This window comes from Malus sylvestris, chromosome 13 (genome assembly GCF_916048215.2).
Source record: "Malus sylvestris chromosome 13, drMalSylv7.2, whole genome shotgun sequence".
Lineage (NCBI taxonomy): Eukaryota > Viridiplantae > Streptophyta > Magnoliopsida > Rosales > Rosaceae > Malus > Malus sylvestris.
In genome coordinates, this window is record NC_062272.1 from 16,558,526 (window position 1) to 16,570,331 (window position 11,806).

The 11,806-nt window shown below is 36.0% G+C and overlaps 1 protein-coding gene across 1 annotated transcript; it reads left to right on the top strand.

The window, feature by feature from the left end:
* Positions 1-1,017: 1,017 nt before the first annotated feature.
* Positions 1,018-6,209, top strand: LOC126594780 (protein tesmin/TSO1-like CXC 2). Its single transcript, XM_050261036.1, has 10 exons — positions 1,018-1,411; positions 2,521-2,681; positions 2,765-3,500; positions 3,774-4,258; positions 4,382-4,459; positions 4,791-4,971; positions 5,054-5,149; positions 5,225-5,291; positions 5,428-5,584; positions 5,666-6,209. Exons 1-10 carry the CDS (start codon positions 1,361-1,363, stop codon positions 6,015-6,017), a joined length of 2,364 nt encoding a protein of 787 aa, XP_050116993.1. The 5' UTR covers positions 1,018-1,360; the 3' UTR covers positions 6,018-6,209.
* The last annotated feature ends 5,597 nt before the right edge of the window (positions 6,210-11,806 follow it).

Below are 11,806 nucleotides of genomic sequence, written 5' to 3' on the forward strand. Positions count from 1 at the left end.
GTTGATAATTAATTATAATGGCAAGTACTTTAACTCACGTTTTTGAACAAAATATATCGTTCAAATACCCTATTGTTTTATGAAAAATGTTATTCAACTTAAAACATAAAATATTCATTTTTTACATTAAGTTTAATATTGGATTAGTTTTGTTTGGATGTCTTTTGTACTATATTATGATGTTTGAATAAAACATCTTATCCAAAGATAAAATAAAAAACTTAAAACATAAAATAAGCTTCAAAATTCCAAATAATACGTGTAGGGCCCATTTTATTGAGAGTTGATCCTACTAATCCAAACAAATTACATTAGGATACAACATGTATCTGGCTAATTAATAACAATATTTGAGAAGTCGAACATACACTGTAATGTCATATCCACCAATTTTAACTACGTGTCAGGTGGTGCATAGACACTTTTAACCCTGTATTAGATGTTAAAGTGATGGTTTTAACCTTGTAATGCATAGACATTTTTAACCCTGTATTAGATGTTAAAGTGACGGTTTTAACCCTGTAAAGACGATATAATTTACACCAAAATGGAAATGTAATGTTGAATTGGAAATGTACATTTCCCTTAAGAAGAACACTCACATGTAGATAGATCTATGATACTCTTCTGTGCTTTAACATTTAAAAAAATTCTCTGGCATTGACTGCCACAATGGGTGATTCCAAAAGGCCAAAACTAGTTTTTTTTTCCAATTTAGATGGAAGAGTGGCAAAATAGTCAATGACTCAAAGGACAAGTACTACAGTTTACAAAGTCAAGTAGTGAAAAGAATGCAAATCAAAGCAACATTATTAATATAAAAAGCCGAAGACCCGAAGTGCCATAGACCAAAAAAGGGTGAAGAAGGAAGTGAGAGAGTGAGTGAGTGAGTGAGTGAGAGAGAGAGACAGAGAGAAACTGAAAGAAAGAAAGATTTGATAAAATCCCTGTACGTGACCTTTTTTTAAAAGCTGGGTGGTGTTGGGTTGGGTGGGTGGTGGTGGTGAGAAAATTACACAAATATATATACATAGATAGATACAGCTGTTGAGAGCAGTGGGGCTTTGGGGTGGTGGTGGTAGGGTCAAAGTTATCCCCACAAGAAAAGTCTATAGCCCTGCTTGTTTCCAAAATCTCCCGCCTTCCCGCTTCTTGAAAATCCTAGACCTATTTTCCAAATTCCAGCAGACCCACCTCGCCATTTCTTCCTTTTTTTTACAGTTTGGGCTTTAGAGAGAAGGAGACCAAATTCAGCACCAAAACGTAGAGAGGGAGAGAGAGAGAGAGAGAGTAGCGGTGGTTGTGGGCTGATGGAGTGGCTGAGGTAGTGGTGGCATGCGGTGGAGCTGCCTCTCTGGAAATGGACACCCCCGAGAGGAACCAGATCGGCACCCCCAAGGCCAAATTTGAGGTCAGGCTTTGTGCCCATTTTGTTTTTTATTTTATTTATTTTTTAATTCTGAATTTTTAAGGTTGTTTCTGAACTGGGTTTTTGAGGTTGTCTCCTCTGTGTTTCTAAAGCTCGTGAATTTCTTGAGAAAGTTGACCAAGGATTTTTTTGGTTTTGTTTTTCCCATTTTAGTTTCATGGGTTGCACCTGCATCACTGCATGTGGGTTGATGTTTGATTTTCAGCTGGATCAGCTCTCATTTTTTTGGGTGGTCAATTGGATATTCTAATCCTAAGAAGGATCACTTGATAATTCTATTGAGATATTTAATTGTCAGTTTTCTCATTTTATTTTCTGCTTTTATTTTGGAAACTTTATGTGGGATTGCAGAAATTTATGATTTGGATCTCAAAAATGACCTCAATTTTATGGTCAATTGTCACAATTTGGCTTCTTGAGAAATGATTTTCTTTGCAAAAAAAAAAAAAAAAAAAAAAACTCAATTTGGGATTGCTTTGGACCTTATTTTTACCATTTTACCCCCTTTTTTACTGGTTTGCAGAAGGTGATGGAATTAAATTCGAAATTTCTTTTCTTTTATTTTAGATTGAATGCATAGCTATTTGTTTTCTTGAGGTACTTTGCGAGTCACTTGTTACTTAATTATTTGTTATAAGATGATAATCACATTCTCCAGCAGATTTGAGGTCATAAAGCCATAATTTGGTGAGGCAGACGTTTCAGTAAAGTTATTAACAGATTTGATTTATAGGTTTTCATGCAAATTTTCAGATAATTAGTTTTGTTGACATTCATTTTCCCAGATTTCGTGGTCAATTTTTGCTTGATTGTGATTTATATGTAATATGTGGATCTTCTTTTCTATTGCTAGTGCAATTTTTTAGATATTATATTATTAGTTGTGTATAATTTCTATATTTTAGACCGGGCTTAAAGTGCGAAGAAATATGTGTTTTCGTAGGAGAGTTCATCTGGTTCAGGATTTGGCCATAACATCCGAGAATGTGTATACCTGGAGTACATGACCCATATTCATGTTATGATCGTTGTGTGTGTGTGTGTGTGTAATTTTTTCATCCTGTAAAGTTTTTTGTTTTTCGTAAGTGCAGGATTCTCCAGTCTTTAACTATATCAATAGTCTTTCTCCTATCAAGCCGGTTAAGTCTGTGCACATTACTCAGACGTTCAGCTCCCTCAGTTTCGCTTCCCTTCCTTCCGTTTTCACTTCACCCCATGTCAGTTCTCACAAGGAATCCAGGTTCCTGAGGAGGTAATTGACTGCTTTATTTCTTTTTTACTTTTTTTTTTCTTTTACCTATTTTGCGTGGTAAATTATTCTTGCATTTCTTTCAGGCATAACCCTTCAGATCCGTCAAAACCTGAGTCCTCTCTGGAAAGCGGTAACAAAGTCTCTGTGAATGAAGATGCGGCTGAATTCTATATTAACGCAGAGGAGCTGCATGAGAGTTGTGTTCCAGGGGATTCTGTAGGAGAAGCTTCTGCGGAACCACCTAGTGAGCACTCAAAGTTTGTGATTGAGCTGCCGCGAAATTTGAAATATGACTGTGGTAGCCCTGAATGTGACGCAGCAACTTCTTGTGGTACTGAGGCAGGTTGTGAGTCGGAAGCAGCTGCCTTGTCAGCTCCACTCGTTCCATATGCTCAAAAGACCTCTGAAAATGGTTCATCTGATGGTGAAGCACATCTACAGAGCATATGCCAGAGTGGCCAAAGAAGAGAAGGGACAGGCTGTGATTGGGAGAGTTTGATCTCTGATGCTACCGACCTATTAATTTTCGATTCCCCCAATGCCTCAGAGGCTTTCAGGGGGATAATGCAGAATCCTCTGGACTCCGTAACAAGATTTTGTAATTCTCTTATGCCGCGACTCTCACAGAATGACATTAATGATGAGCAAAACGTGCTAGTCCTTGATACAGTTGGTTCCGGAGAACAACCTGAAACTGAAGATCCTTCCTCTCAATATGGAGAAGCTAGTCAGCCGGAAGATACAGAACTGATGCAGGACCATTTGAATAGTTGTATGGGTAGCAATCAAATCGAGAAAGAAGATCAGTTCAATTGTAAGGTAAAACATTCACTATGCCTTCACGATAGTCCTAATAATGCCGATTCCAAAGATTCTTGACTACTTTGTTGTGAATTGTTGTCCTTACCTTATTTATTTTACTTATTTGGTTGTGCTAATACTTGGGAGTAGCCTCTCCATAAATGGGGGTAAGGCTAGCCGACATTCACCTCTCCCAGACCCTGCGTAAAGCGGGAGCCTTGTGCACTGGGTACGACCTTTTTTTTTTTTTATTTGGTTGTGCTAATACTATTTTATCTGTTTGTGCATTAGCCTGGTTTAAATTTGCATCGTGGCTTGCGAAGGCGCTGTCTGGATTTTGAGACGGCAGGAGCTCGCAGGAAGAGTTTAGACAATGTTCCAAATTTTAGTTCTTCTATGTTATCTCAATCTGATGAAAAAATCACTACAAATGATAAGCAACTGGTTCCAATAAAACCTGGTGGTGAATCCGCCCGGTGCATCTTACCTGGAATTGGTTTGCACCTAAATGCTCTTGCAACAACCTCAAAAGACTACAAGACCATTAAGCGTGAAAATATGGCCTATGGTAGACAACTAAGTTTACCCAACCTCGCTGCCTCTGCTCATTCCCCCACAGCTGGTCAAGGACCTGGTCATGAATCTTTCTCTTCGGCTTCTTCTGAAAGGGACATGGATGGCACCGAAAATGGCGTTCAGCTGCTGCAAGATGCTTCCCAAGAACCTGCATTTTTAGCTAATGAAGAGTTTAACCAGAATAGCCCCAAAAAGAAGAGGCATGTGCTGTTGACCATATATTCTTCATTAACTTATTATGTCATGTTCATTTTCATTTTCATGTGATTGGTTAGATTTTTGTACCTTTATCTGACATCTTATAATTCTGATTGGATGTGCAGGCGCAAGTTCGAACAAGCTGGAGAAACCGAGTCTTCTTGCAAACGTTGCAACTGTAAAAAATCGAAGTGTCTGAAACTGTAGGTTCTTCATCTACCTTTTAGTGAAGCCTAAAACTTTTGTCACTTGTAGTGAGACAGCTTTTATTGAATGTTTGAATATTATCAGTCAGATATATATTGGCTTAGGAATTTCATTTCGCTCACTTTAGAATTGCATCCAATTGTCTCAATCAACATTGTCCTTTGATACGAAAAAGCTTTAAAACTGGTGGTTGTTACACGTTCTACATGTAGAGGAGTTACCTCCTGCATAAACTCCTGAGGCGGATAAACTGTTGTTCTTTGATTCTGTTTACCTCTTGCACTGGTCCTTGAGTCTATAATTTGACTTCTGATACTGTTCGTGCAGTTACTGTGAATGCTTTGCTGCTGGTGTCTACTGCATAGAGCCATGTTCATGTCAAGAATGCTTTAACAAGCCTATTCATGAAGATACTGTTCTTGCAACTCGTAAACAGATTGAGTCTCGCAACCCACTTGCATTTGCTCCGAAAGTGATTAGGACCGCTGATCCTGTTCCTGAATATGGGGTTAGAAAATGAATCCAATATTCTATGCTCTGTTTGCAGGTTGAACAGAAATTTAACCAGTAAAAGTTGCTTTCACTTGCAGGAGGAGTCCAGCAAGACCCCAGCTTCTGCGCGGCATAAAAGAGGTTGCAACTGCAAGAAATCAAGCTGCCTGAAAAAATACTGTGAATGCTATCAGGTTCACCGTCAGCATATCTTGTTTGCTTGTAATATCCTATATAAATGTTATTCACACTTGAATTTTTTTTTAAAGGGCGGTGTTGGATGCTCCATTAGCTGCAGATGTGAAGGCTGTAAAAACGCATTTGGTAGAAAGGATGGTGAGTGAGTTGTTATGCTCGACTTAATTACTTCTTCGTGGATTTCTTTTTATCTGCATTCCCATCTGAATTTGATGTCCTTCAAGTGTGCTTGCCAATTATGTTGATATTTGTTACTTATTCCTTTGCAATTCAGGATCTTTTGTAGGAACAGAAACTGAGGCAGACGAAGAAGAAACAGAAGCATGCGACAAGAGTGTGGCTGAAAAACATCAACAGAAAAATGAAATTCAGAGAAATGAAGAGCAGCGCCAGGATTCTGCTCTTCCCTCAACGCCATTACGGCTTTCCAGGTTTAATTCTTAAACTATTTGTTGGTTGAGAAGTTGATGTATCATTGCTGTTAGATGTTTAACAATTCTTTTATGTTCCAGACAATTCTCACTGCCGTTTTCGTCAAAGCACAAACCGCCAAGATCTTCTACTTTTAACATTGGATCGTCTTCGGGATTATATACAATCACAATCCAGAAACTCGGAAAACCAAATATTCTGCGCCCTGAATCCAAGTTAGAGGGACATAACCAAGCAGTTGCAGAGGATGAAATGCCAGAGATTCTTCAAGGAGATGGGTCTCCTAGCACTGGCATGAAGACCGCTTCTCCGAATGGTAAGAGGGTGTCCCCTCCCAATAATGAATTTGGGCCATCACCTGGTCGAAGGGCGGGTAGGAAACTAATTTTGCAGTCCATTCCTTCGTTCCCGTCCCTCACTCCCCAGCATTGAGGTGGTTGGACTTTCGCGAAGCTAAATCTTTTAGTATACCTTGTACTCCAAAGATATTAAGTTCAGTTCTGTATGCCGTTTCAGTTAGTTTTTTTTCTTTTTTTTTTCTTCTGTACTTGTATAATAATAATAAGGTATCCCTGCTCTCTTGGTTGTATAATATGGAATTTCAGTCTATAGTTTCTTCTTTTACCCCTTTTGTTTCCAACCTTACCGTTTTTATCTGGTAACTTTCATAGACCATGCTATAATTTGGTTTCCATTTCACATGTGCATTGGTTAAATATGGCCTGGCATATTTCCTCTTTGAATATGATTTTCCCTTCAAGCTCATGACAGCTTTGTGAAATATGCACCTGCACAACTTAGATCATATCAGTGTATCGTATACGTTGTCTTGTATGTAGTAACGTAGTTTAAATTCACTTGTTTAGTGTTCTTGTATTCTTTAGTACATATTTAACTGTTAAATTGTAATGCACACGGTATGCCGTACATTGAATTCTTGCACAATTGTAAAAGTTGACAAAAAGAGCAACCACTATCCTAAATGAGAAATGAATAGTTGTACTCATAATCATCACGTCCAAAAGGAAAAACAAAACCATAATCTCCAAAAGGCCATAAACATTTGCTGAACACATTCTATACTACATCAATGTTAACTTGAAAAAATGGGTATTTGGATCTCCTTAGTCTATTATTCTCTCTCACAAAAACATTACATCTTTCGAACTTAGAAACAATAATTTGCCTAGGGTATAAAGGAATGGTCTCAGCTACAATTTGTTGGAAAATTTAATATTATTTTTATTATATTAAATTAATTAATTAAATGGAAATTAGAAGTGATGTTTTTTGGTAGAAATATATGTCTATCCTAATGAAGAGTGGTAGCTTTTGTCTCTTCATGAATGGTCACATACTTTCCAAGAGATATCTCATATTCTATAAATAGGAAAGCCCCCTATAAACATAAAATAACTTTACATTGTTTACATAATCATACATAGAGTGCACTAATATTAGAGAGTCTCATCGAGTCCATATGAGAAAGTTTTCAACACAATCGTGGTTCATGGAGGCTTGTGATTTGGAGTGCTACTATTACAAGGATGTGATAGTTGTATCTTGGGAGACAAGCGCTGATCAACCATCAGCACCATAGTGGGGCGTAAACTTGTCTTAAGGACAGGGTGTCCAACACTTGCCTCGACCATGTTTTCTAAGTTTTTTTAATTCATTATGTCATGTTCATTTAACGTTGGTAACTCATGTGCATGCATTACTTTGATATGTAATTGCATGAATTATTTTTTGATTTTCTATGTGATTTAATATAGCAATTAGACCCTATTTTTCCAACACAATTTGCCTTAGTATTTGCGAGCAGTGTCCTAGTCAATTAACCTCGTGTTTATTATAATATTCAAATCATGGAGCGACATCACCAACCTAACCCTTAGATGAGGAACACAAAGAAGAAGTCGATGCAATCAGTAGACGACCATTTATAAACTATATATTATTGTTGTACTTCATCAATGTGTGATTGTGCACATCATCCCCTTTGTTAGTAGCAGACCAAACTACACCAACTTATTTAGCCACTGACTTGCACGTATAGAAACAACAGGAGCTCGTAAACGGTCTCAGCGCTAGAGTATTGACATTGATCATAAAGAGTTCGATTCTCGCATTTTCTCTCTTTATGCCTCATATCTTGTACCAATTTGAATGCGAAGAGAAGTGCAGTTAGGATGACTTTGTTGTGAGGTTGAGATGTCACAAATGATCGCACATGAGTGAGAGCATGGAGAGTGACGTTTACCCAACAGTGAAGGGGAACATGAGGTGCCATAGCTGGCTAGCTTACTGTTCCATTCGCTAAAACACAAAAACAAAAACAAAATCTCAAACATGATCATGTTTCGGTTTTCGGTTGGGGTCCATTTGCAAATTCCATTATTATTTCTCCATCCATCTCCCCACCCCACACATTGCTTTTCTAGATTTGTAAGACGATTCGTTTTAGTTAGTTGGTGGAGAGTTTGTTTTGGTAGCGTGATTTAAGAGAGGTCATATATGAGATTTTACATTGCCAAATTCCACAATATTAATGCTATACTAATCACATTCGTACTACATTTCTAACAAAAGTAAGACTCACTAATACATATGGATCTCATTTCTATTAGAGAGGTGATACAAATATCGTATAGAAAATGTGGTAGGAGTAGCATATGTGTGTCTATATATGTTAGGATCCGCGAGTTCGGAAACACGCTTTTAACATACATTTTGATATACGTATTTGTGAGCTTACTCAGTAATCTATCTTTTAACATTCAATGATTAGAGCTATCTATCTTTTAAGTCTTTCCTAAAAGGTTATGACCACTAAAAACTCAAATACGAAATGGCGAAACCATATGACCGTTGAATTAATAAATTTAGTGTTTCCTTATAAAATCATATTCGTCTGCTTTCTTCACTACAAATGAATGTTTTAATCGTTTTGAATTTGTCTAATGATTTGAAAAAATTATTTATAAATGATGTACTCATATATAGACGGTAGGTTATAAAGTGGGCTCTATAAAAGGTGTCAAAATGTATATAAAAAATGTGTGTCTCTAGAACCTAACATCTAACATATATATATTCATCTCCAATAATGAGAGAGAGAGAGAGAGAGAGAGAGAGAGAGAGGGGAAGGGAGGGGCACATCATATTAGTCGGTGACCGACAGCTCTAGTGTCTTCAAAGCATTGTAGCTTAAATTTCGTGGGCAGTAACATCAAAATTCAAATAGAAGGAAAAGTAAGGTGAATAGGGATAATGCTCACTGTCTAAATCAATACAAGCTGTCTTAGGAAGTGTTACAAGCTCCAAAACTCCAACATGATTTAAGTAATATACGCACTTTCTATCGCTTCAAATAAGACCGAAAGGGTCATATTAGGATCTATGAACCTCCAAATATCTATAGGGTTTTTATATCAAAAATTTCCGTTCAATTAAAATAGAACTGTCATATAATATACCCTTTTATGAGAGAGGATCATTGCCGGATCCTCTAATCACATCCGTTTATCGTACATTATGGGGCCAATTTTTATCAACTACTGTTTATATTCAATTTTAAATAAAAAAAATTAAAATAATTTTTGATTACACAATATACGATGAACATATATGATTTGAAGATCCCCAAGATTCTTACAAAGAGGATCCAGCGAGGATCCTCATTCCCCTTTTATGAGTTGTCAATTTCTCAACGTGAGACACTTGTAGTTTTTCTTCCATAGTTCTTAAACCAGGAATGCACCAAGAAATTATACATGGCTTCACTATGTTTTTTTCCTTGAGATCACTTTTACTATAATGTTTGTATGTTGAACATGTCATTATGTCTGGTAATTGCAAGTATTGTGGGACCAAATAGTTCATAAATATTTTGTTAATTAATTATGTGCTCGATAATATTCAAATATTGCTACATGTGGTCTAAATGTTCATAATATTGCTATATATATGGCATATGCTAAGAGGATCTAGGGTTTCATCAGAAGGAACTTTTGAATTAAGTACAGTACTGTTGAATTAACCAGTTAAGCTGACCCACAATCACAAAGGATATTGTTGAGGCAAGATTTTTTTAGGGGCGGGAGGACTTTCTTTTTATTAAACAATAATCTTCACCAGTCTCCTAGCTACTACCACACCATTTTAATTAATTTAAGAATATTATCAAAGGAAGAAGATAGAAAATTTGGTAGAACCCAACCTAGCTAGCACTATCAACGTGGTCCATGACGATCATGACCATGCTGACCATGCATAATTAGGGTTAGGGTTCTACACTGGTACACATATCTCATGCATGCGATCTCGTATATATGGACATAGAAATGAATTATCAATGTGATAGAAGTCTTTATTTATTTATTTATTTATTTTGACAAACGATAATTGCTAAATGTTGGAAGAAAAGAGATCGGTAGAGATCGAACTCATATCAAAGTTTAGAGACATTATTGTTTTTTTGTCAATGTTAAAAAACGGATTGAAGTCTTTCCATGTGATCTATTCGCATGATCATTATTTCAACAGTAAACCTAGCTACATTCCCACACTCAGGTATAAGTGTGCATCACTGTGATTACCAGTCAAACGCCATTTTTAAGATGTAACTTATAATTAATATAGTACAAATGAACAACTTCTGCAATCATAAGTAGTACTTCATTTTCTTCCTACCTCCGCAATCATCACGATTTTCCTTTCCATTTAGCATTATGGTGGGTAAGCATTTGCTATCATGCTACTTACTTTCTTTGTAACGCTAGAAACTGTTGATGGTTGTGTTCCATCACACAGACATTTTATTATACAATTTGAATAATCTCTCGTCTAACAATTGATTAATACATCTTATGTTGTTGCAAAAAAGAGAGTGCAAGTGAGCACATTGTCATTTCAATGATAAAATTATATGTAATATAGAAAGTGAAGATGAAAAACACAAAGACGATAAAAAAAATCAAGTACTGTAATTTATTTTCCAGCATCATTTCTCATATATATTATTATATAAACATAGAATTTTATGAATTCAACACAACACAACAAACTAAAATGGTTGTGTTATTAGCCCATTACACTTAAAGGAGGGGTGATGAAATAATATTTAGGGTTTATATATATGTTTCTTGAAAGGGGCTAATGCCTCCCCTGTAGGGTTATGCTGTAGCTGTAGAGTTGTAGGAAGGATGAACGACAAGGGTTGGCCGAGGCTCCACCGTCCAGTCCCACCGGTCCACCATGAAAAGAGACGGCCCACCTAAAAAAATAGGTGACGGGTATCATCCACAATTTAAATTCCAGTAGTATCTAAATTCCAAAATTCTAATTTGGTGGTGTTTGCATACATTTTTAGAAGAAAATATTGAGAGTTTCTTTCATAGAGAAGGATGCTCTCCCATTCTAATCATTTTTTTTTCCTTTCCTACTTAAGAGAAATATGAGAGATTTAAATCACTATAATCTGTCATTGAATTTTTGATCGTACATGACAATTGGAAAAATTATTGGTCATTCCATCTTATATTTCACTTTCCATAATAAGCCTACAGGCATAGTAAATGAGCTAATAAACGAAAAATATGCACAAAAGTAATGTATCCAATTTTAGTAGATTTGTAAAAAAAAAAAAAAAAAAAAATGACAGTTCAACCAAAACTAGGTAAGTGTTATGTAACAAAATACATGGATGTACGTGTGAAAAAAATTATTGTATAGCACTGAATATTGTCACATTGTACATTAAAATTTGATTTAGAATATTGCTTCATGATTGTCCTACTGAAAAGAAAAGAAACAAAATGAAAAACATCGATAAGTATTGTGCTATAGTGTGAGCCCATCCGAAGTCTTGTAACATGTGATTTCAATGAGAATTTATTTTTATCGAGACCTACTTACTTTATATGTTTTTTAGCATATCTTGTAAAATGCAATTTTTGTTCCTGATGTTCACGTTGAGTATTATATTTGTCTTTTTCTAACTATCCACTGTACCATCTCATCTAATATTCCAACAAAAAAAAATATCAATAATTATTGTACACAAATATAAAAACTATATATGTATATATAAAATGGGATGTTAGTTTATGGGGCTTCATTTCTGTAACTATGTGGCACCTATAGGCATTTTACGATCTAAAACATAGAATTACAACAAAAGACAGCAAAAGCAAGTCGCACGAGCACTTCAATGATGC

Bases quoted from the DNA above. Each gene is read 5' to 3' on its own strand.
- LOC126594780 (XM_050261036.1), top strand. From the start codon at position 1,361: ATGGACACCCCCGAGAGGAACCAGATCGGCACCCCCAAGGCCAAATTT. The intron at 1,412-2,520 runs GTCAGGCTTTGT...TCGTAAGTGCAG, and splicing joins CCCCCAAGGCCAAATTTGAG to GATTCTCCAGTCTTTAACTA. The intron at 2,682-2,764 runs GTAATTGACTGC...CATTTCTTTCAG, and splicing joins GAATCCAGGTTCCTGAGGAG to GCATAACCCTTCAGATCCGT.